This window comes from Leuresthes tenuis, unplaced genomic scaffold, assembly GCF_036924035.1.
Source record: "Leuresthes tenuis unplaced genomic scaffold, fLeuTen1.0.hap1 SCAF_19, whole genome shotgun sequence".
Taxonomy (NCBI): Eukaryota; Metazoa; Chordata; class Actinopteri; order Atheriniformes; family Atherinopsidae; genus Leuresthes; species Leuresthes tenuis.
Window position 1 is genome coordinate 29,835,531 of NW_027325373.1, and position 26,478 is coordinate 29,862,008.

The window sequence follows — 26,478 nt, forward strand, 5'->3', positions numbered from 1 at the left end:
GAAATTCCTTAACTGTAAGGTCAAGGTATGAAGCTTTGTGCATCTGAACCCGAGCTTTTCACTGTTGAGCAGAACAGTGAAAAGATTGTTCTGTATCCATTTGAGAAACCGAAAGCACCGCCCAACTAAAGCATACCCGTCACGGTGAACAGCTCGAAAACGCTGTCACTTCCACCTTTGGTGCTGATTGGCTGAGCACAGCATACACACTGAGAGCAGCTAACTCCATACAGAAAGGCCCCAGCCGGGATTCAGACCAGGAACCCTCATGCTGTGAGGCGACATAGGCCAGGAGCCAGGTCCTGAAGACAGTCAATTTCCAGCGTAATTACAGTCGGCCCTGCATTTGTTTCCTTGGACCTTTTTCTGAGATTCATTCATGATAAATCCCAATAAATGAAACCCTATTCTTACATCACTTAGCTTCTGTTAGCCTCTGTCCAATCTGTCCACTCCATTGAGCTGACCTATTGTCTGGCACACAGACATGAAACTGGTTTCTCAATTGGGGAAAAAAGAAAAAAAGTATTTACATCAGCACTGGGTGATTAGCACCGTTAGCACTGGGAGCCAGGTCCACCCCTCAGGATGTTTTTTGCTACCATTTTTTCACTATTATTTCCTGTTATCCCATACATTGGGCCATCACAAGTTGATAACCTCCACCCCCAGCTTGGAGCTGTTTTGCCTCAGGGGCCAAAAAATAACCTTTTTGGGAAAAAATTCTGGCGAAATGATGTAATTGCATACATTGGGGTTCTACAACTGCATAAATGGTCAGACAAGTCTGAAATTTTGCTTGGTGCATCCCGACATATAGGGGAAACTACCATCATGATATTCTAGGGCTTACTGCGTTTCTATTTTCAAATATAACCCTCAGTTTATCCCAAAAGACAAAAAAAATGTGTGTCCGCCTGACAAATTGTCATCAAAGGTGAGAATTTTTCAGCATTTTGTTAAACATATCACTGCGTTACATGGATGTGAAAACTTCCCACATTTGTAAGCTTCAATTTAAGTCCAAAATGACCTTTCTGTCTAGAAGATTACCCCTGCTCTTTGGACACCACTTCAGTATTACAGTCTATCATGAAGGCTTGAGCAGCCTCTACTTAAATAACAGGCCTTTGGAGGATGTCTTCCATCATATCTTGAGAACTCCAGTGATCCAGAAGTAAATGAATGCGTTCCTTCTTGTTTTCATCATCATTCAGTGGGTCAATGCATACTCAGCCCATTCACCATAAAATGTTCACTGCGATCCCTCTCAGCTGATTTTGGTGAATGAAGACGGTCTGTGGTGAATACTGTTTCAGCTGCAGCCAGTAGACTTTTGAAGATATCGTCGTCATTGTTTGTTTCCATCTTGAATGAGAGCACATTTGACTTGGAGAAGGAAGTTGCATATTCTCAGCATCTTTGATCATGTAGTTTATTCCGTTTGCTTTGTTGTTTTTTGCGAAAAAGTCATCAATTGTTGAGATGGAGTATGGTGTCACAGTCAAGGGATAGGTCATTAGGTCAGAGATGCTTATTTGTGACTTGAGTTGTTGTGATTTGATGAAGATCTGAAAGATGAACCCACTTGTGGTCTGGATCTCACTTTCTGGTTGTTTCAGGTTGCCCCTTGATAATATCCGAGTTGCTGACTAATGAGGCACTTTCCACGATTACATTTGCCAGAGCCGTTTCAAGCTCAACTGAGTATGTTTATGACTCACAGTGACCAAGCCTATTTATCAGAGTGGTGATGCTCTTGGATCTGAAGAGATGGCATAGTGTCATACATAGCATTTTCCTCCTGACATGAGGGCTTCTTATCTCCACAGATGAGGTTTAAAACAAATTGTAAAACCTCAGAAGGAATCTCCTCATTTGGATCATGCAGATCATGAACCCTTGGAGGCCAAGGTAGTGGTTCAGAGCTTTTGAAGGCTGTTAAGATTTTCTTCATGGCTGACCTCTTTGCTCCAATCAGTAATGCCCAACTGATAAACTGAACGCACTTGTTGCCTTCATGGACTCTAGCGATTTATTAAACAAAAATGTGTCTTTTGAATGGGCAAGATGAGAAGTCAATACAATCTTTGAGATCAAGGCAACATTCTATTTTTTGTCTCAGGTTATGGCTTGTGATCTCAGCAACAGGTGCTTCTCCGAATTCTGTCAGGGTGTCATTGTACAAGATTGTGAGATGAGCAAGTTTGATAACCTGGCCCTTTTGGATAACTTCCGTTTTTATATGGTCATGCACCCGAGTGAAAGCTTTACTGATCAGTGCTGTCTTTGTAGCTATTTCAGACGCTGTAGCTGAAGGGTTAGGCTGAGGTGCTCTCTTTACTAAGTACTGCTTGCGACAGCAATCATGAAACTGTGCCTCCTTGGCAAAAAGATGAACTTCTCTGATTTTGCACAACAAGTCTTCATCATCAAGTTCCATCGATTTTTGATTGGAATTTGTGCAAGCTATATCTGTTCCCGGACACTTTCTTCACTGTGCTACTTCTGCAGAATATGCAATAACTGCAAAACAAGACTAAAGAATCCACATGCTCACGCGTCGGTCTCATGGAGCTAGTTTGTGCTTGACACTTGTTTAAAGCACGATTAGCATCGCGGAAAAACGTGTCGACAGAATTCATTATACCCACAATCAGAACACTATTCATCAGGAATTGATTCACAAACATCTCGCATACCACTGCAATCAAACCTTTGTGTCTGAATTTTCTTTTTCATACCATGGATAGCCGTAAATGCACTCAGTGGATCAGCCTTGAAAGACAAAGGTATGAACTTCTAATTTACTGTCCCCTTGCAACCGTGCTGGATGCAGTTTTCCAAAGACGACTGAGGTGGTGGCTGATTCTTCTTTTTCATCTTTAAAGAACTCTGGCCAGCTCTCCAGTCTTCATCATCTTGTCGTTTCTTTGACATGTTGACTGGTTAAGAGATTCCGTTGCATTGCACCTATCTGAAATTCAATTTATTCAACTACAATGAAATAATGTATTCAATATGCCAATAGACATTAATTGAGATACAATGTTTCACATTTAGCTGACTTCTAACCTCAGAAACGGACTAATACTCTCATTGACTTTGGGCAGTGGCTGATTCTTCTTTTTTTTTAGCACTCTGGCGTCTGTTTGGCACCTCGACTATACCTTAGCATTGCAAGCATCAGAAAATCAGTATATTCATACAACAGTGAAATGTTGTACACGCAAGCACGCATGCGCGCACACACACACACACACACACACACACACACACACACTCCCATCATAATTTCTCTCCCACTTCCGCTCTCACTAGCTAGCAACATTGGACTGGCTATGCTAGTTAATCTACAAACGAACTAGCTAATGTTAGCTAATATTTATAATTTCATAATAATTTCATAATTACCACTTCTGCTCGCATTACCAAGTTTCCCACTCCTGCTCTCAGCTACATGTCACTGGCTATGCTAGCTCACAATATACAAACTAACTGCCAAACGCTAATATTATCACTCTATAAGTAGAATTGCTACCTTTCATGTAGATAAATACAAGACACCAATCTCTCATTAGACTCAATCACCTTCTATAGCCAGAAAAATAGATCAACTTACATCCAAACAGTCCTTGCTGACTAACTGTAGGTGGGTTGTAACATTGGTTGGTTGGTTAGTGTGTCGTTAACTAAGTGTTAATTAACTTCAGAAAGTATAGCAGTACGTAACTCAAGTCTCAACTCTTGTTTAAGATATTGTTTATATGCAAGAAAACATGCCTAATCCTATTTGGAATGCTGAAAGTTCAGTTTTCTCCTATTTGAAGTACACTGAACAACTTTGGTCATAGCAGGTGTAATCTTCTAGACAGAAAGGTCATTTTGGAAGTTTTCACATCCATGTAACGCAGTGATGTTTAACAAAATGCTGAAAAATTTATGACAATTTGTCAGGCGGGCACACATTTTTGGGATAAACTGAGGGATATATTTGAAAATAGAAAAGCAGTAAGCCCCTATGTGTCAGGATGCACCAAGCAAAATTTCAGACTTGTCTGACCATTTATGCAGTTGAAGTACCCTAATGTATGCAATTACATCATTTTGCCAGAAGCTTTTCCCAAAATGGTTATTTTTTGGGCCCTGATGCCGAACTGCCCTAAATTGGGGGTGGAGGTTACCAACTTGTGATGGCCCAATGAATGGGATAACAGGAAATAATAGTGGAAAAAAAGGTAGCAAAAAACATCCTGAGGGGTGGACCTGGCTCCCAGTGCTAACGGTGCTAATCACCCAGTGCTGATGTAAATACTTTTTTTCTTTTTTCCCCAATTGAGAAACCAGTTTCATGTCTGTGTGCCAGACAATAGGTCAGCTCAATGGAGTGGACAGATTGGACAGAGGCTAACAGAAGCTAAGTGATGTAAGAATAGGGTTTCATTTATTGGGATTTATCATGAATGAATCTCAGAAAAAGGTCCAAGGAAACAAATGCAGGGCCGACTGTAATTACGCTGGAAATTGACTGTCTTCAGGCACAGTTTCGGACATAAAGATTAAAGACCAAAGTGACCTCTTCCGGAACTAAAATATGAGACTTTACTTTCTTTTCACAGATGTGGCTCCAAGCTGTTCCAGCTTCCATGTAACGGCTGAAGACAAAGACTTTGAGTACTTGGCTTCCTCTGAGGCTTTTCTGAACTTCAGATTTGACAGAGATGCCATTATGAAATGTTTTGACTGCTGACGTGCCTGATGACGCTCATCAAACTTTGGCCTCAACGGACTCTTTATTTTACAGACCCAGGCAACAATGTGTCTGAGCGTGCTGTTTTGCTACTTGACTTACATGTCATGAACACACCTTTTCAATGGAAAGTTTTCCATTTGTCACTGACCAAGCAGACTAAGCTTTGTTGTAGTTTGCCTTTTTTACCCAACTTGCCAGACTTCTGAAAATGGCTGGTAATTTATCAGCACTGTCCGCAGTCTGTTATTGCCATAATCCTGAAGGTTCTCAGTTAAAATCCACTGCAGATTACACATTACTCAAAAGGCAGGACACTCTCTTGGTTAACCTGTAGTGTTGTAAAGCCAATACAAACAAAATTTGGAGAACTTAATGGATTTGTAACCGATATATGGTGAAAGTAAAGGGTTAAAACAACAAACCAACAGACATGAGTAGCTTTGTGAAGTAGCATGATAGCTTTGTGAATTTGGCCGCTAAGTCACTGATAGGTTTAAGATATTGTAGCCTGGTTTTTAAAATTTGATAATTGAGATGCTTCATGAATTAGCTCTGGAGACTTCCTGGATGTAGCTTTTAACAGTGTCTTTTTCTTCATTTCCAAAATTACAAGACTTTAAACAGGGATGTTGTTAGTAGTATAACATCACATGTTAGGTAGAGCAGCTTGTCTTTGTATTGTCATCTCTGTTAACTTCTTGTCATTTTATTCATGTTACTCTGCTGTATAGATGCAAATGGCTGCTAATGTCGATTGTAAAATTAAATCGCACAATCAAGTTGATGTTTGAAATTCCAGAAAAAAGGAAAACTAGAAAAGAAATAGAAAATTAGAGTACAAATGCCACTCAAATGAGTTTTACTTTTACCGTGCTAATATGGCAGCATAAGTTTGTCATTAGCAGACTGGCCACTGCAAACATGACCATAGAATAATGGACGTTTTTTTATTTGATTAGATACATAAATTCAGTTTAGATTCAAATAGAGTTTGAATGGCTGTTTGATTTCCATATCTGATTGTACACCATCTGACAATTGAAAAATGAAATGAAAGTAGGTTTCACTTTGGTTGCATTCAGGAAGCTCAGGAACACTGAGTTAATAGTTTTAACTTTTGTCAGTTTTACCAGTATTTATGCATTTTCCACTAAACTGCTGAAAAATTGTTTCAAAATTTGTATTTGATACATCAAAGATTTGACTTCATATTCACATCAGCAAATTCAGACGTAGTTTTATTATCCTGAACATGATCCATTTCCTACTTAAGTTTGTTTCTTCTTGTTTTAACAGCATATGGGTTTAAATTAACTAAAAGGTCCTAATCATCATCCTCTACGTAGCTCCTATGAGGGTTAAATTGGCATGACTGTAAGTATTTTACCAAGCTGGAGAACTACTGCATCAGGATGCTGTGAAAGTGAAACTTTATTCTTAGAGAGGTTCTCCTCTCTTCCAAAGCCACACTCGATCTGAAAACTAAAGAAAGGGTTATTTTCAGATTATGAGTCCAAAGGGGGTATCGTATAATGGAAAACGTGCGATGATGACAGATTTTTTTATTCTAATGTTTGTTAAGAGCAGTTGTTTGTAATTGATTGTACAGATGATGAGGTCAACTTGTATGTGGTTTTGATGGTGTTTTTACTTGAAATGTAAATGTTAATAAAGCCTGTTGTTCACTACTAATAGTGACTGACCTGTCTATGTTTAAGACAAATTGTAATATATTCCTCCTTTGTCCCAAATTAAGACTCAGATTTTGTGTAAATTACATTGATTGTGTCCACAGTCTAGTTGGTCCCATAAATGTTTTTATACTGTGAAGGTTTTTATATTAGCATTTCACATAAAGTTAATCCAACATGGAACCTGGAAACCAAATGTAAATCTAAGTATAAAAAAAAAAACAATTTATCAAGTCATCTAATCTAATCCTTCTACTGCATGTCGGTGTGCTCCATCTTCTCTGGTGTGAATGAATAAGTGGCACCAGCAGACTGTTTCCAAATTTACTGAAGTTCTGCTACATCTTGGACATTTCAGCTAAAACTGAGAATACACGCTCACTCTCACTACTGTGGTTAACCCACACAGACATGGGGAGAATATGCAAACTCTACATACAAAGACTCCAGCTGAATGTCAAACCAGAAACCTCACTGTGAGGTGAGAGGACCAACCACCACAGAAAGATGCAGCTGTGTCAAAATAGCTGAGTTTCCACACAGTGTATGTACAGTTTCTACGGTGACATAATTGGGAGCAATGCAGGCCTGCTCAGGATGAAACCAGCTGTCCAGATGACTTTCATCAAAAAGTTCTAAATATTGTTTTCTTGTAGAAACATAATTATTTTGAACAGCATTGGTGATATTTCTGCAAGTGTGGATTTAGTGAATCACCCTTACTTACAGATCTTTCCAGTCTAATTGCACTGCATGCATGCAGTGCACGGTTGGGCTGGGTCTGTAATAGTGGGACGTCTATATCTGAAATAAACAGCGTAAAAGCCATTAGTGGGTTGTGGAATGGATGTGTATGAGGGGGGTCTATGGAAACGTTGGTCTCCTGCCAATAATTCCTTATGCTTGACCTGATAAAAGAGGACAAAAACCATAAAGACTAAAAGAATAATATAATGAAAAAAAGATTTGTCCTTTGCCTCAGAGAGTAAACATTTAGGGAGGATCGAGCTGAAATTGCAACCAGTCAACTAATATTATTCGAATCATTACTGTTGAAGCTGAGAATCGTTTGATTTAACAGCCGTTCATGTACTCAGCGCCTAACGTTTATTTTGAAAGTGTCGTACCGGATGTAATGTTGAGTCAGAGCACACTTGTCTTCTCTGAATACAGAAGTTGGAAAATCTGACGGTGACTAAATTGGTGGAATCAAGGGTTGGTACGGGAAGTGTTCGACGTTTTCTTAACAAGGTACGTCCCCCTCATGTGACTGTAAGTGTGTTGAGAGCTCTGACGAAACGCCTCAGCGATGAGGGAAAAGTCACCGTTTCATAGCTTACTGCATGCTGCTAGCTAGGTTTTAATCACGATGTCCCTCACTTCCTGAGCTACATCACTTTTATGTTTTCACAGCATTAAAAGGAGAACAACTCAGCCACTTATATATAAGCATCATAAAGAAAAGTTGTTAGAAAACCACTTGATCGCTTTGGCTCGAGCTGCAGGTGGCAGTACAGCGAATACACAGGACACCAAAAAAAGTACTACATTATAGTAACGTCTCACGAGCGGTTCTGGCAGTTATAAGGAAGGAGATATCGTTCAAGTGTAAAACCGATTGTGCTTGAAATATTTTTAACATTGAAAAATATAAACAGACATTACTTAGCTATCAAAACAGTAAGATCACATTAACTTTAAATAATATAGGCGCCTCTATGTGTGGGAACGTTTCTATCCTCCGACCCTCTCAGGTCAGCCAGGATTCAGATGATAAGCCTTTTCAGCATTTATTCCATGTCCTTCGTATTGGACGGCACTTTCCTCCACTTGTTCCCCTTTTATCTACAATGGTTGTTAAATTTGGTTTCAGTAGTTTGGCTTTTTTTTTTTTTTGGACGAGCTGAGCAAACTTTTGCTCGTCATACCAGTCAGTTTGACCAGTAGCCACACTAATGAGGCTAAGCACCATAATGGTGGCATTAACATCCCGCTAGATAGATTTTTAAACTATTAGAGAGCTCCTGGACCAAATTGATGAACCGGTGCGTCATGTCAGGTAACTAGTGAGCTACTAAAACTGTAACCAGTCAGCACAACTTCAGCCTACTTGTGAACAAGTAACTTTTTAAAAATTTGAATTAAAACGTGTCGCAATGATTTAATATTAAAGCCTTTTTCATGTGTAACAGTGAAGCCCAAAGCTGTAAACGATTTCCAGGTAAAATAGTAAAACAACTTTTGTGCATGTTGCTTTCTGTAAGTTTCGTTTTAACTTTGTGACAAACACGTCTCATCAACAGCAACGTCTGGACAGGAAGCATCCGTACCCTTCCAAAATAAAAGCACATTTGCCCCCCCAAATGCATTATTTACCGAGTAACCACATAGTTCAGGCAGTTGTCTGCCAAGTGGAAGCTTGGTAGTTATATTCCCGGCTTCCCAGGACTGCATATCAAAGTGTCCTTGGGCAAGACAATGAACCCCACGTGAATTCATCAGTGTGTAGCCTTTGGCACTATATAAACCAAGCTGTGCTGTACAAGTGTGTGTTTGAATCGGTAGGTGAATGTTGCTTGTAAGGTAAAACACTTTGAGTGGTCAACTAGAATAGAAAAGTCCTATAGAAGTACAGTCCATTTACTTTTTAACATAGAAATACTTAAAGACAGTGACAACATTTAAAAAACGTATAGTTTTGATCATGTTTAAAACAATTTTTGTTTATTCTTTATAGATTGTTTAGTTAAGTTTATTATGAAAGATGAAGGGCCTATGTTAATTTTCTTTAATTCGTTGTCTTGCTGTATGTTATCAGTCAGAGAAGTTCAGTTTTGCTGTCCGTTTGGTGAGATTTTTACCCTGTAAAATGCTGCGTTTTTTTCCATTTAATCAAACGTGGCCTCCCTTTTAATCACTATTCAAAAACATAAACCATTCACACATGCACTGAAGTCGTGAAATGGTCTAGATCTTTTAAATTCATCAGCTGAGACAATGTACCAAGGTGTTAGCTGAGTTTAAGTCATTTTAGGCGTGATGTGCTTGTGTGAACAGCAACTGTGGCAAAAGTCTGGACCAAATTGTCTGCACTTTTTTGCTTACAAGTGGTAGAAAAGAATAGTAGCAGAACTTAAGTTGTGTCACATGCTTCTCAATAGTTAACTAAACTTTAGCGAACAATAGAAGTTTTTGTCAGCCAAATTTTCATTGTGCAGTGGGGGACGTGTCAGTACTTTACCGAGAGCATATTAGAGCATAATGTACTTATATTTTTCAGTTGTTATTAGTTGAGAAGCAACAAAATACCTTAATTCCCCTCATGCCTCATTCCTCATTCATGTCTTTGTCTGCTGTCCTTTGGGTCCATGTTCATTGAATAAGTTGCTGTACACTTCTGTTCTATTATTATTCCATTTTTCTGTAAACACTTTTCATGCTTAACTGTGCAAATTGAGCTGACACCAAGCACAACAGATTTCATTGCCAGTAATGATGCACGTCCTTACATGGTACATGACAATAAAGATTCTTGAATCTTGAAAAAGGGTCTTTAAAAAGTGTCGAAGTTGTTAAATCTTAGATACAAAATGATCAAACAAACATTTCCTAGTGTGTGATCATGTATTCAATTCAATGGGTATCTGGAGGGGCCTAATTTGTGAAAGAGGTGGGGCTCAGTTTAAGCACTGCGCTTGGCCGACATTTGTGTTGAGAACTCAAAATATATTTACCATACCATATTTATTTATTTGTATAGCACTTTAAAAGCAAACAAACCTGGTTGACCAAAGTGCTGCACATCATAAGACCCCACAGATAAAAAAAACATAAAAATAGAGAGAAATTAAAATCATCTAAAAACAGACTGAACGTAGTGCAATGAAAACTGAATAAACAGTAAAATTAATGTCAGTCTCACACTGGGTTAAAGGTCAAAGAAGAGCATGGAATTGTCCAAAGTCTCTTGGTTTGTTGAAGCATTCAGAGTTCCTTTCACTGGAACTAAGAGACCAAGCCCAGCTCCTGAAGAACAACCCCACACCATAATCCCCCCCTCCACCAAACTTTACATTTGGCACAGTGCAGTCAGACAAGTACCGTTCCCCTGGCAACCGCCAAACCCAGACTCCTCCATCAGATTGCCAGATGGAGAAGCGTGATTGGTCACTTAGGGCCCTATAATTTCTGCGATCACAAAATCGCGGACTTGGCCGATTAAAACAGAATCTTTTTTTTAACGTGGAATATCCCAGAATTTGACATAATACGACTGAAATGCTGTTTTCGTGTGGAAGAGGAACATATGTCGAGAGAAAACTGCAAGGAGGGAAGCAAATCTCAGTGGCAGAATAAGCCCCCTCCACAGACTGAACCCCTCCCCTTTCAAAACAATGTAAGCATGGCGAAGCGGCTGCCCAAGGCTCTGTCTTTGTTGTCGAAAAAACTCCGGCACTAACCCTTCAATACAGAGCCGAGCAATACCCAAATTACTTTTATGTAACAGGTGAACTGTTGTTCTGCAAATTTTGCCAGCATTCAATTGACAATTGACAGGGAACTAACTCACAAGGACTAACTAGTCCTACAGCTTAAAGGGAAAGTTCAGTTTTTTAAACCTGGACCTTATTTCTTGCTGTATATACGTTCATTTACTCATTGATAACAATTTGGTGTCACTTGGTGACAAAAAAGGTGTTGACCCTGGAAGTTCACAAATGACCAAACAAAATGTTAAACAATAAAGACGGTTAACTAAATACTTGTGAGTCTTGATTTAACAGAGGTTAATGTATTTTAACAAAAAAAAAAAGGTCAAGTAGGAAGTACAACACAAACACACCCGGGATAGTAAGTGTCTACTGACCAAATAACTCTAAAATACTTCAATCAAGACAGAATTAGGTTTTATGCCATTGATGACAAATGTTGTCACTCCCCACTATGTCACACTCGGAGTCGTTCGGACACTATTTAGATAATTCGAGAGCTGCATATATATCCGCGTATGTTATAACGAGAGTGAGCGGGACTAGGAACTCCTTCATTTGAGCAATACTTCATTTCACTAATGAAATGAAGTATTTTAAAGTATTGGTGAAATGAAGGAGTTTCGTGCATTATTTAGAGGCTGCATTGGCCTTGCCCCGCTCACTCCCGTTATAACATATGCGGATATATATGCAGCTCTCGAATGATCTAAATAGCGTCCGAACGACTCCGAGTGACACCAAAATGTTATCAATGAATAAATTAACATGTATACAGTTAGAAATAAGGTCCAGTTAAGTTAAATTTGTTGTTTTGTTGTTTTATGAAAAGTCAACTAAAGTTCCATTACTTGTTGCTTGTTTTAGGTGCACTTTTGATGTATTTTTTTCACTTCAATAAATCTAGGTTAATTAGGGCCCGAGCTGCAAGCAGCGAAGGCCCTATGGTTCTTCAAGGCGTTAGTATTATTCTTTGCACATTTTTTGCACTTTTCTGTGTTTTCCCGTGTGTCAAAACTCACCAATTTTGCCATGTCCGTCAGACCCGGTGCCCTAGACATTTTGGTGGAGTTGCTTCAAAATGACTCTGTAGTGCCCCCTAGAAATTTATGAAATACCTGTGCAATTGGGGTTAGTTTTGCATAGGCTGGTGAAATTCAGTACATGCCTTCGTCATGCCCAGGCGCACAAAAAAGCCTCTTGACGTCATTGTGCCAGGTCCACAGGAAGTCGGCCATTTTGAGTGCAAGATGCAAATTGGTGCCGTTTTTCCTGTTTCCACACCTCGCATATGATCGAACTTCTCCTACAGATTTAATGTTAACGGCTTCAAACTTGATCAGATTACTCTTCAGCCATGGGGGATTAAAAGTTGTTATCAACTTTTCTCAAGTCTGAAGGGTGTGTCCGTGGCAGACCCTCAAACCTTAAGGACTCGCTGCTGCTCCACACTAAACACAAATTCACGTATAACTTGTGCATACGTTGTCCGATATTCACCAGACTTCATAGGCTTGGACGGGACTCTGCCCTGACTGCGTACATATGTGCATACAGACACTCACCTATAGCGCCACCTGCTGCTACTTGTAAACGTCTTCTCTGTCGCCAGCGCTTCAACATTTGCAATATAAGCATTTGTTCTTCAATATTGATGAGCTCCAACTGCAAATACAGCTGCTCCACCTCAGTTGCCATCGTTTACTGTTGTTAACCGTGACCTGAAGAAAAAGCAAAGATTCGGCTATAACCCCTGAAACCACACAAACGCACAGCCACAACCCCCTACCAGCATGGTGAACTGCAGAGCAACGTGTTCCCTCGATGCAGAACTTCGAATGCTCAATGACTACGTCACGTCGACACCGTCAACATTATGAAGGAGTATAAACTAGGACTTACACCCAACTCCCTAAAAAATGAGACAACAGGCACTAGTGAGCAATGGAAGGGTAAGACGCTCCTCCAGATAGCTCGTCAAAAATCCGTTTAAAGCTGAACAAAAAAGCTGAGCAAAATTATTGAACGTTACCCACTTCCTGAAGAACGTAAACGCAGCAGTAGTCACGGGAACACAATATTCTGCTCAGCTTTCACAATGGTTAAACCGAAAGGGAAGATGAACAAGTCACCTGAGCCAGGCCCAGAAGCCTTGAGCGCACCAGACTCGGAGGCTCCGGAAGCTGATGACAGTGTGGATGAACCCTCTAATAAGACGGTACTCGCAGCCATCAGTGCTTTAAGCACTCAAGTGAACCGGATCAAATCAGAGGTTTGTGCCACCATTGAAAACCGCATCACAGAGGTTTCTGCCACCATCAGGAGCAGATATCATCAGTAAATGGAAGTGACCAGAAGTCTAATTCAGAGCTGAGAGGCAACTCAGTCGTACATGAGGCCACTCTGAAAGAGATAGAAGAATGTGCTTCAACCCACTCTGACATGCTTTCCACACTGCACTCTACAGTGGATCAACTGACAACGAAAGTTAAACACCTGGATGAAAAATGTGAAGACCTCGAGGCACGCTCGAGGAGGAACAATATCAGGATTCTAGGAATGCCGGAGGGAAAAGAAGGACTACAGCCCAGTGATTTCATCGCACAGCTCTCTGCCGGAGCAACCGCTGATTGACCGGGCACACAGGATAAACCGCCAGAAACCGAAGACCCCCCGCAACCCTTCATCTTAAGACTGCACTACTACCACGTTTGTGAGGAAATACTACGCAGGGCCATGGAAAAGAATAACCTGGAATACCAGGGGCGGAAAATATTTATATTTCCAGACTTTCCTCCCTTTTTGGTCAAGCAGAGAGCTGCATTCACTAAAGTAAGAGGAATGTTACGGGGAAGATCAGACGTCAGGTACGGACTAATTTATCCGGCTAGACTGACACACAGAAGAGTGAAAATGTCTTTCACCGACCCGAAGGAAGCTCAAGATTATGCCGAGAAACACTTTGGACAGCCACAATAGACAAAGACGGTGAAATGGACACGCCAGGCTACCCGACTGAGTGGATAACGAGCTGCATGCTCACTAAAACTTTACACAGTCTTCATTACTCTAAGGAAAGGTTACACAGAATATACCCTGAGTTGTCCCCTGTATGTGACAGATGCCTTGCAGCAGAAGACACATTGCTTCACAGCTTCGCTCTGTGCCCTAAGGTTAAGATCTTTTGGTTTAACATTTTCAGTTTAATATCTGAAATACTTCACGTACAGTTAGAGTCTAAACCACTCACTATTATTCTGGGAGTGTCAGATGATGTTAGAAAACTAAACAACCCCCAACAATGTTTCCTCTCCTATAGTCTCATCATTGCAAAGACGTTACTTCTCATGCACTGGAAAAAGAAAGAAGCACCCACCTCAAAGATGTGGCTAAGTGATCTTACTAACACTCTCCATTTAGAGAGAATAAAATATACTCTTATGGATAAACTCCCGGTATTTGGTCACCTCTCATTCAGTATCTCACACCTCGTAGTGGCAACTAATTATTTCCCCTTTATTCCAACAACGTAAAGTACGACTGGGGGGGTTTCATTTTAGTGTTTGTTTGTTCTGTTTTTCGTCATTTGTATTTTGTGCTCTACATTTATATCTGTTCTTTCATTTTCCATTGTTATATGTCCTAAAGAAAACAAAAAAAGAGCACTGTGTCTTAGCTGCACACATTTCTAGATGGATGTACATTGCATACTTGTGTCTTTGTTGTAAATGTGGTACAATGTAACAATGTGCTCTAATAAAAATACTTGAAAGACAAGATAAAGACAAGACAAAATAAAAAACGAGACAACAGACTTTGAAACAAATCCTCTACATCCTGCTTCCACTGGACAGATCCTAACTTTCCATCCTCGCTGCTCTGCTTCTGCCCTGTTATGGAAGTTTTCAATCGCTTCCTTCCTAATACCGCTTCTACGGAAAATTTACTCCCCATTCTGAATGAAGAGGTCGTACGACGAGAGCCAATTAGTTATGCTACAACTGGCAAAAGCGACATTTCAAATTCAGCTTCAAATGACGAACAAAGCTAACTGTTTCGATAGCTACAAACAGATAATTAGCAACATTTCGATTTAAGCTCCAAATGATGAACAAAGCTGGGCCAATTTGTTGAGCTACAAATGGCAAAAGCGACGTTTCGAATTCAGCTCCAAACGACAGAAAAAGCTAGCTGTCTCGATAAGCTACAGACAGCTAAAAAAGCTGGCCAACTGTGAAGACTATGAGAAATGAAATTGTTGTCTAATTAAAATCCAAATTTGAAAGAAAATGCATTAAGTCAATATTTCAACACTCACCAGACGAGTTTCGCTGAACTCTGTTCTTGGAACCCCGGTGGCAGCGACTCAGGACGTGTTACCGGTTAGCCCACCCGTCTCACAAATTAATCGAGGTTCGGAGGCTGGAAATGATCTATTTCTCCAGGATGGCCTGTCGCTTTCCATGCCTCGTCCTGAACGGCTGCTCACGGGGTCCTGCCCGACAACGCCAAATTGTTATGGAAGTTTTCAATCGCTTCCTTCCTAATACCTCTGATGAGCAATGAAGTAGGGAAACTTACTTTTTCTGCCGGCCGGCTAAGTTTTTATTCTTCGTTGCAAGGAAAAAGATCAGTCCACACCATTCAGCGGCAATGGTATGAAGAGATACAGACAAAAGCAATACAGAGCATTTATACCTGAGGAGGGGGGGGGGCTTTGTTCTTTAGGTGGGGGCTTTGTTCTCCAGGGGGGGCAGGATGCAGTCTTGATGATTAAGAAACAGGAGGTTAAAACAATTATCTTGTCTGAGTGTTAATTAAGAAGTAAATGATTTAAAACAATTAGCGTGTCTGGGTGATACAAATGGTTAATGTGGATTTGAGGGTCTGTCAGTCCTGAGACATAAAATTTACCATCACAGCCCCCAACTCCACATACCTACGCTTTTTCCTTTCATATGCTTTTGCAATTAATTCCTCCCAAGGAACAGTCCGTTCTATGAAATATACTCTCCCAATCACAAGCATCCTCTAAGCTGCTTAAAAGTTAATTGGACCAAAGTCTTTTTTTCTTTCACAACTTGGTTTTATTCTAAAAAAAAACTGAAAAGCTACATAAAGATAAGTACAAAAAAGTAAGAAGAAGCAACCATTAAAAGTACTTACACTTTTCAGTACTCTAATGATCAGAATACTGCGTCACTTTTACAGCTTTTCTCACCCATCAGCGACCTCCATTTGGGAAAGGCGACGCCGATATTTACTCGTGTTTTACCCCGTCTTCTGTCTCTAAACCTTGTGGACTCGTCATGTTGTCGTTTCTTTGACGACGACTCGTGGTCTTTAGAGGTTTGTTTTACAGAACAGTAAGTGTGGTCCGCCATGTCTATTCAGATAACTTCACAAAATTGAAAAACTCCCAAAACTAACAAAACATATTCCGATTGCTGTGTGAGCCTAACCGGGGGCTCACACCAAAAGCTTCATGAGCAACATGAGCGGCCAGCTGCCATTCATTTCCAATGTGAGCTTCAAAAGTTGAGAAAGGCTCAACTTTATGCAAATGAGCAGTGCCGCGACGACAGCCAATTGTGGCCAATCTAGATTCCGAAGGCGGAAAACGGCAGAGCGCAAACACAAAGAAGGCTGCCCACAGTACGATCCATGGCGAAAGCGGGAACCAATGTATGGATGGATTATTATAGATGTTTGCTATTTGCTATAGATATAAGCCCGCCCCTTTGGCCACTTCCGGCTTCTCTGGCCGCTTCCGGCAGCAGAAGAAGCAGAAGCGGCTGTGGTCGCTCACACCAAAAGCGCTGTGAGCGCCCGGTAAGGCTGACACAGGTGGAGATATGGTCACTCTCTTCGAGTAGACCCACTGTCTGGCAGCCAGGACAGAGCAGGACCAGCTCCTTAGAGCTCAGCAGGAACTGGTCGTTGCTTCTGGGAGATAGGAGAAGGAGAAGGAGGCGAGGCTCCAAGCGGCTTCTTTTTGTCTCCTCTACCATGTGGAGTCCCCCAGGGTTCAGTTCTGGGTCCACTTCTTTTTAACCTTTATATGCTCCCACTTTGACACATTTTAAAGAATAATCATATCTCCTATCGTAGCTACACTGATGACACGCAAATCTATCTGGCCTTGTCACCTCATGACTATGACCCCCTTGAATCTCTTTGCTGCATTGAGCAAATTAATCACTGGTTGTCACATAATTTCCTCCAATTAAATAAAGACAAGACTGAAATAATCATCTTTGGTTATAAAAAAAAAAAAAAGAAAAGAGGAAAGGTATAGGATTGCCACCATTCTCGTAAAGAAAGGACTTAATACAAAGGATATGGTTAGAAATCTTTGTGTCCTCATAGATAAATTTTAACAGTCACATGAAAGCAATAACTAAGTCTGCATTCTACCATCTTAAAAACTTTGCCAGGTTTTGGGGGTTTTGTCCAAAGATGACCTTAAGAAATTAGTTCATGCTTTTATTTCTAGTAGGGTTGACTACTGTAATGGGCTGTTCACGGGTCTTCCAAAAAAGACCCTTAAACAGCTCCAAATGATACAAAATGCAGCAGCAAGAATACTTACAAAAATAAAACCAACAGAGCACATAACTCCCATATTGAAATCCCTCCACTGGCTTCCAGTGAGTTACAGGATTTTTTTAAGCACTGCTGCTGGTTTTTAAATCACTTAATGGCATAGGGCCAATTTCAGCGATATATACCACCCAGATCAAAAGTTCATTGTAGACAAACCCATGGTGAGTACTAAACATGGTGAGGCAGCACTCAGTTACTATGCTGCTCACCTCTGGAACCAACTCCCTGAAAGCATCCAGAAAGCCCCACCAGTGTCTTGTTTTAAATCTAGACTTAAGACTAAACTTTTTTCAGACGCTTTCTGTTGACTCTCAATGGGTTTTTTTTTTCTTTGTTTCCAATGTTTTATCTTGTAATATGTTTGTTGTTATGCTTTTATTGACTGTTCTTATGTATTTCTATGTTTAAGTTATCTTTCAACTATTTTATTATTTTTTATTTTACTTTTAATGACCATCATGCACTGACTGAGTGAGATTATTCTGAATTAGTGAACGCCATTTTCTTTCCATAATTTTTTTTTAAAGTTTGCTTTAAAGCAGACAGCTTTGAATTAAACCAAGGAAGTAGCTTTTTCACACTGATTACCTTCCTTATCAGAGTGGCAACATGTTTAATGATAGCGCATTGAGGCTGTAGCTCTGTCAACAAGATAAATCACTTGTGTTAGTGTAATGATTAGATAGGTGCTCTCTGTTGTATTGGCACATGGAACAAGAAAATAATGGAATTGATTCCTTAAAATTGGTTACAGCATTCTCTGATAGACATCTACTTTCAGAAAATTTCTTCTCAAATCTGTGCAATCAAATAATGTAAACTCAAAGATTTAAAATAAATGGTAAAAAAAAAACAGGGTTATGAGGAAATACTGTTTGTTGTTTAATTTCAATGCCATAAGTCTGCACAAGATCGAGGGTATGATTAAGAGAGTGAGTAGGTTTGTGGACATTTTTTTGAAAGCCAATTGAGTCTAATATAGATTTAATGGTGATGTTTAGGCTGTCGCTCACACTTACATTTAGTTGCACATAATAATCTGTGGTAAAATAATATCTTGTTGTGTTGCAGTGCATCATGCTTAGTGCAGCTGGGGCCTCACAAAAACCAGCCAAGAACCAGGACATGGCTGTTGGCTGGTCACCACGTGGCTCCAGTACCAGTGACTCCAAAGAAATTCACATTGATGAAGAAGTCAAGATAGCAGTGAACCTCTCTTTGGAGAGGTTTCGCTACAGCGAACAGAAAGGTACCGACTGTTTTTGATGTTTCATAGTAAGAAATAAATGATAAGCACTTATGTAAAACATTTTACCTTCATCTAGGTTTTTACTAAAAATGTGTTTCTCATTGACTTTTTTTTGACAATCTTTATTTAGTTTTCAATTTATACAGTACATGATAATCTCCACAATAATAACAAAAATAAAACGATATCAACAACAACAATAAATAAACAAACAAACAAAAAGAACGGAGCCTGTGTGAAATCATGTTAGTAAATGTTACTAGCATCTGATTAATCATGTCTTCCTTTATATATCAACCATTCCCCACAGCTTTTTATAAAAATATCTTTTATTTTCAATTTACCGTATTTTCCACACCATAAGCCTTAAACTTTCACAAAAAACGGCCATGCGCCATATAATTCCAAAATGTGTCACAGATACCGCCATTTTGAATTTACCGCGGGGAGCGCCGAGCATTCATCGGGACATTAAGCCCCCTCTGCATCACTCACCGCTCTCCCTTCATGCCGCTCACCGCCACGTTCATTTTTGCTGCGCCTCTTCGCTGTCATAGGTTGGAAATGAATGGCAACTGGCCACTTCCATCACTCGCTTTGCATTCAGTGTGACTGCAGGGTCAGGCGGATCCCAGCCATTCACTCTTAATGGGGCAAAGATTGTATGGAGCTCGTACTTAGCGATTGAATCGTGTCATTAATGCTTCTGCCCATGTCCCAGTGAGTGCCTGTTCTTCAGTCTGAGATGGGTGAAGCAGACCGATGTGCAGTTTATAAGTTTATAAGTGTAAAAACCACCCACGATGTTGTCCTTGACCGTCGGACCATTTCCCGCTGACACAGGGACATAATACATACCTACACGTGCTGGCAGCCATAAACCAATCAGAGAACAGTAGGTAATACTATGCCTTATAATCAGGTGCGCCTTATGTATGGGTTCAATACAGAGATGGACCCCATAATTGAGGGTGCGCTTTATAATCGGGTGAGAGCCTTATAGTGCGCAAAATACGGTGTATGTCTTCTGTAATTGACATCCACTGTTTGTAACTTGGAGTGTCAGACTTAAGCCAGCTCTTAGTAATGGTCTTTGCCAGCCACCAGAAGAGTCCTGACCAAATGTTGGTCTCCTACATGCATCGTACCCGCCAAATGACCATGGTACAAAACAAGACGGGATTTAGAAATCACATATCCCAAAACAGCACAGAGAACTGAGTGAACATTCCCCCAGAAGGGTTGTACTTTCGTGCAGTTCCAAAAAATGTGTGCGTGGTCTGGATCCATGTGGTTGCATAATCTCCAACATGGCTGCTGAGCATTTACTTTTGATTTTAGGTGTAATAAAGTACTGAATTAGATTCCTCCAACTGAATTCCCTCCATTTCAGAGGCTGTGTTGTAATTTGGTGTGTTTTCCACATATACCATGTCTCATCTGGAATCTCTTCACCCAGCTCCCTTTTCCACTTGGCTTTAACATATAATATTGAGTCTCTTCTAGAAGCCCTCAAACAGCCATACAGAACTGCCACAACCTTCGGAATAGCTTGGCTATAAGCTTGTACAAGTAACTTAATGATAGGATGTATTTTATCCTCAGTTGTTTTAAAGCTTTTGATATAATAGTCCCTCATTTGTAGACATCTGAATAAATGTGATTCATTAAATCATTTGCATTCTTTAGTTCTTGAAAGCTTTTCATTTCACCTCTTTTAATAGTTGTACATATGGCTGTAATTCCTTTTTCTGCCCAATATTTAAATCTAGCATCATATTTACCCAGTGAAAATTTATCATCAAATGCAATCCATTTTAATTGTCTAGTTTCCTTTCCTATTTTCAATTGTTTCACTGTGGAATACCATGTATCTAAAGTAAAGGATATCACTGGGTAATGCCCAAATAATGCCCAAATATTTGATGGAATTTGCGTCCCAGTTTATCTGTCATACCCTAAGTTCTTGGTTTGACGAACAGTTAAACATGAGTATATTTACTTTATAACCCGAATAAAATCCAAATCTTTCAAGAGTTTGTGAAAGCTGCTTAAATTAATTCCCTGGGTTTTTTAAATAAATCATAATGTCATCCACGAACAAATTTATTACATGTTCTTGTTTATTAATTTCTATACCTTTTATTGAACTTTCTTGTCTGAGCATCTGGGCTAATGGCTCGATGTATAGGGCAAACAGTGTGGGGCTGAGGCAGCAGCCCTGTCTGGTTCCTCTCTCCAAGACAAACCTTTCTGACAGAGAGCTATTGACTTTTACTCTAGCTGTAGGTTTGTTATAGATAGACCTAATGCATTTAATTGACTTAGAGATGAATCCAAATTTTCCCAAAATTGAATATAAAAATTTCCAATCGACTCTATCAAAAGCTTTTTCTGCGTCTAAGCTGATCAAAGCTGCTTGTATGCTGTCTTTATGTATTTTATGTATAATATGCAATGTTCTTCTAATATTATCTTGTGTTTGTCTATTCCTAACAAACCCACTTTGATCCTCATCTATTACGTCTGGTACAAATGATTGGAGTCTAGTTGATATACAGTGGGGCAAAAAAGTATTTAGTCAGCCACCAATTGTGCAAGTTCTCCCACTTATAAAGATGAGAGGCCTGTAATTTTCCTCACAGGTATACCTCAATGATGGGAGACAAAATGAGAAAAAAATCCAGAAAATCACATTGTAGGATTTTTAAAGAATTTATTTGCAAATTATTTTTTTTTGGCCCATTCCTCCATGCAGATCTCCTCTAGAGCAGTGATGTTTTGGGGCTGTCGCTGGGCAACACGGACTTTCAACTCCCTCCACAGATGTTCTATGGGGTTGAGATCTGGAGACTGGCTTGGCCACTCCAGGACCTTGAAATGCTTCTTTGTTTGGGATCATTGTCATGCTGAAAGACCCAGCCATGCTTCATCTTCAGGTTTTCTCTCAAAATCTCACGATACGTGGCCCCCTTCATTCTTTCCTTAACACAGATCAGTCGTCCTGGTCCCCTTGCATGAAAACAGCCCCAAAGCATGATGTTTCCACCCCCATGCTTCACAGTAGGTTTGGTGTTCTTTGGATTGCATTCTTTCTCCTCCAAACACAACGAGTTGAGTTTTTACCAAAAAGTTCTATTTTGGTTTCATCTGACCACATGACATTCTGCCAATCCTCTTCTGGATCATCCAAATACTCTCGACTACTCTCTACTGGCTTCAGGAGCGTTCTGGCCCTGCAGGATTTGAGCCCCTGGCGGCGTAGTGTGTTACTGATGGTGGCCGTTGTTACTTTGGTCCCAGCTCTCTGCAGGTCCTTCACTCGGTCCCCCCGTGTGGTTCTGGGCTTTTTGTTCACCGTTCTTGTGATCATTTTGACCCCACGGGGTGAGATCTTGCGTGGAGTCCCAGATCGAGGGAGATTATCAGTGGTCTCGTATGTCTTCCATTTTCTAATAATTGCTCCCACAGTTGATTTCTTCATCGTGTATTTTATTTTATTGACTGTAATTTCTGCCTGTTGATTCCGTAAACGTCTCGCTAACAATTTAATTTGTTTTGGGACCTGATTCATAATAGCTTTGTTTTAAATATCTTGCTTTTGTTTCTGTTTCACATTGGAGTAGGTTATTCAGTTCCTTTCTCACCTCGCTCATTCCTTGTTTGATTTTTGTTTCAACTTTTCCTTTATCCTTATGTTTCTGTTCCAAATGTCTCAATTCTGCTATATAGATTTTATACTAGAGATCGTATCACAGCTTTCAAAGCGTCCCACAATATCGTTGGATCTGTATCCCCATTACTGTTTTCCTCCAGGTACGTCCGTATATCTGCCCTAATTGGCTCCACTACTGATTTATTATTTAATATCCCCACGTTCAGTCTCCATATTGTATCTTTCCGTCTACATTTTAAGTGCGCCTTCAGATAGATGGCACTATGGTCACACACATCTGCCACTCCAATCCAGCAGTCTTTTATTTTATCTCTGTTTTCTTTCTGCTTAAAAAGATTCTTGAGTATACCGAGTGTGTTGTTGAGTAATGACTAAAATCTCTCTGCAGTGGATGTAGATCCCTCCAAATATCAAAAAAGCCCAGGGGCCTCATGTACAAGACTTGTTACTCTCAGTGGGGCATATATGTTCACCAACGTTATCATTGTTTGGCCTATCATCCCTTTTACAATAATATAAGTTCCCTCTTTGTCTTTTATTTCCTTTTGGCACTCAAAAGGAACTTGATTGCGTTAGTCATCAGTTTTGCTACTCCTTTTTTCTGACCACTCGAGTGTGAGCTATAAAAAGTGTTTTTGAATCCAAATTTCTTTAGTTTCTCATATTCTGCTTTTGATAAATGAGTTTCTTGTAGGAAATTTGTAGTTAAATTTGTAGTCTTATTTTAGCTCTTTTGACTGGGTTTCCTAAACCGTTGACATTCAAGGAAAGCACTTTAATTTCTTCTTGTTTGGTATCCATTAACCATCTTAGGTGTGCTAACTTTGTAAAGATTCATCCGCAGGCTTACATTTGAATGTTCAGAAACAAGTAACACCTTCCTAAACTGTTTAGTGCTTATTTGAACTATATACAAAAAAAACGACCTCCATAAAGAGATGTCAACAACCCTCCACTTCTGCTGACTCTCTTTTTGTTTTGAGGGGGAAAGCCTCTCACAAAGGAAGGGCCCCCATCCAGTATTGAGATTCGATCCATGTAGGATTAATATACTCATACCAGTCCCTGCAGCTGCGTTTCAGTCCTTCTTAATTCAACAGTCCATTTATCTATAACTCACCAAAGCAAACTACATACTACTATACTTTAACTTCACCTACCCTTAACAAATTATATAATTTTCGTGTTCATTTTAACTCAGGCTATTAGTGAGATAGATACTCATCCAGTGTTGTTTCCCCTCAGATGAAGGACATGTAATCTTTCACGCGTGCGTCTGCTGGCCTCCCTGGTGCGTCCACTCCCGGCGTGTTTCCATGTCGTGGTTCCGGTCGATTGGACCCTCTCAATGGTTGTGGTTCCTGCGGGGTTGGTCCCTGTGTTATCATCATCGTATCCTCTCTCCCTCAGGTCTCTAGTTGTCTCCTCTGCACTGCCGTAGGTTTTCATGCCGCTGGACCAGTGGATGCACATCTTGTTGAGAGGTGTCTGAAAGTGGATGCCTTCTCTCTTTAAGATCTTCTTGACGTTAAAGTTTATGTTGTTGCAGTGTCCTCTCTGAGTAATCGTGATCAAAATAGATTCTGTTTCCTCCGAGGGTAGTTGTTTTCTTCTCCCATGCTTTTTTTCAGTATCATCTCCTTCATAGTAAACTGATGGAAGTTAATGACAATCGATCTAGCCCATTTTGGGCTTTGGAGCCAAGGCTCAGTGAGCGTGCTGAATCTGAAGGTCCACGTTTATGGAAAAATCCTCACAGAACCATTTATCCATGAACTGTGCATCTGAGTCACTTTTGGACTCTGCCTCCTCTTGTATGCCATATGTCTGTGAATTATTCCGACGGGACCTCGATTCTAAGTTGCCTATTTTGGTCATTATCGTTTTCTGCTCTTCCATTATGTCCTGCATTGAACCGTTTGCTTCATAATTCCACGTCTCAAGTTCTTCTGTACGTGTCAGAGCGGCGCTTATCTTCTCATCATGTTCACCGATATCTGTGTTCATTTTTGTGAACTTTTGATCAATGTCTCCCTTAAGTGCTGTCTGTTAAGTGCGTTTCTCGTTTGCGCTGTAATTTCGTCTTTGAATGGTTTTAAGGTTGTCTTCATTTCGTTTTGCAGGGCTTGAATTTGCTTGCTGATGCCATACAGGCTGCTTTGAAACGAGGCCATGCTAGCTTCAGGCATTAGCTTGCTCTCATTAATTGATCGATTTATTTCTTTATCTTTGGTGTCCGGGTTCTTTTTATTCTTTGTTCTTGTTGGCACTCATATTCTCAATTTCAAAATTTGTTGCCTTTATTTCGAGTTATAGCGGAGTTTAATATGTTGGCATGCGGGAGCTCCTGTCTTACACATCCATGCTGCTCTGCTGTCCCATCGGAAGTCCTCCCATTGACTAATTTGACTAAGTAGTAGCATCTGACTACTTAACTGCAGTCTTTTCAGTGATTGTCAGAATGAACAAGGGTATATAAATATAAGTGAGAGGAAAATGTAAGAACTCTTTTGCTTCTAGTGTAGCATCACTATCAAGAGGTGAATACAAGCAAAAATCCCATTATTGGTTAGGGATACCAACTCCCACACTGAAATTTGTAGCATGCCTTTCTTCTTGTCACTACAGTAATGGATCAGCGCAAGCTCTTCCTTTTCTGTGCTTGGTACAGGGATGGAAAGTGTGAGGTAGCTGGACTTTTCACTGTGCATTCTTAAGAGAAATGTCAAATATTACAACACAAATCATCATTTGGCCACACCTAATAATCGTTCAATTTATTTGGTGGTTTGTACATAAAGACGCTCCCGTTTTAATGTACAAACCGAATAAATAAATGTAGCCAATGTATCTTGAGTGTGTGTGTGTATGTGATGGTGAGAGAGGCTGGTTTGATACACTGCTTGCAGATCTACAATGAAACAAACTGTTACTATTTTCGACAGTAAAAAAAAAATGACAAAAGAGTTCTAATTCTTGTTCAATTTCTCATTTCTTGTCTCCATTTGAGCAGAGATGGAATTTCCTCCCTCTTTTTCTAGTACTGAGAGGGCTTTTCTTCATCGAATGGCTCAATCTCTGGGTTACATTTCGAAGAGCAAAGGGTAAGTTCTTCCACTTGCACTTGTGCCCAACTACCCTTTTCTCAAATTTATTTATTTATTTATTCATTTATAATTATTATTATTGTTATTGTTCTAATATATAATCATTGTAAATATCTTTTTTTTTAAAAGAACAAATTTTGAGCTACTTGAGTAATTTTGAAATTATCCCACTGGGGGATGAATAAAGTATTTTTCTATTCTATTCTATTCTATGAGCAACTTCTGCCTAAGCTCCTGCAGTTTAACATGTTATTGATTGATGATCTTATTTTAGGACTGACAATCGACGTAGTTCGACAGTAAGGGGGGAATAACACTCAAATTGCATGGAGGAGCTTGCTCAACCAGCTGAGCTATTTTATATTTGGACACTGTCAAAATATAAAAACTAAATGTTACTTGACTGCTCTTAATGATGTGCATTGGCTAAAAATCCATAGTCAACACATACTATTGGACCTTAAGAATAATACACCTTTGTGATTTCAAATGTAATTAATAATAATATTCTAATAGTAATGTACATGTACAATGCATTTGCAAGAATTGTCACTAAGTTCAACAACTTTAAACGGTTGACTTAAAAAAAAATATCTTGTGTGAGGAATAATTTGCTGCTCTATGGGCAGTGTTTTCTGGTTTACTTTCATCTGTCATTAGTTGCTGGCTCCACTTGTCATGGACATAACATTCTTGTGTCTGTTCAGTTACTTTACACTGTAGTAAGATGTTGGAAAGGCTCAACAATGCAAAATAAAATGTAACTAGATAAAAAGCTGTTCCTGCGAAACAGCAGTGAGAATGCTTATAAGCTGAATGGAGTTAGCTGGTCATGCTAAATAAGCTGAAAATAGTTAAATTTTAGTAGTAAAAACTGGTGCTTTGTTGAAGGAATTTGAAGTTGAA

The 26,478-nt window shown here is 39.8% G+C and overlaps 2 protein-coding genes across 3 annotated transcripts in view; both read left to right on the plus strand.

The window, feature by feature from the left end:
- The window catches only part of dcp2 (decapping mRNA 2), a 40,243-nt gene extending 33,798 nt beyond the window's left edge, over positions 1 to 6,445 (plus strand). Inside the window, exon 11 of the mRNA XM_072371890.1 lies at positions 4,620 to 6,445. Within this exon, the coding sequence (XP_072227991.1) occupies positions 4,620 to 4,750 (131 nt within the window). The 3' untranslated portion in view covers positions 4,751 to 6,445. The remainder of the gene's footprint in view (positions 1 to 4,619) is intronic.
- A 1,153-nt stretch (positions 6,446 to 7,598) lies between these two features.
- Positions 7,599 to 26,478, plus strand: part of ythdc2 (YTH domain containing 2) — a 96,545-nt gene continuing 77,665 nt past the window's right edge. For both annotated transcript variants that reach the window (XM_072371563.1, XM_072371564.1), the window contains exons 1-3: positions 7,599 to 7,695; positions 18,612 to 18,789; positions 25,479 to 25,569. In XM_072371563.1, coding sequence (XP_072227664.1) covers positions 18,618 to 18,789; positions 25,479 to 25,569 — 263 coding nt within the window. In that variant the 5' untranslated portion in view covers positions 7,599 to 7,695; positions 18,612 to 18,617. The remainder of the gene's footprint in view (positions 7,696 to 18,611; positions 18,790 to 25,478; positions 25,570 to 26,478) is intronic.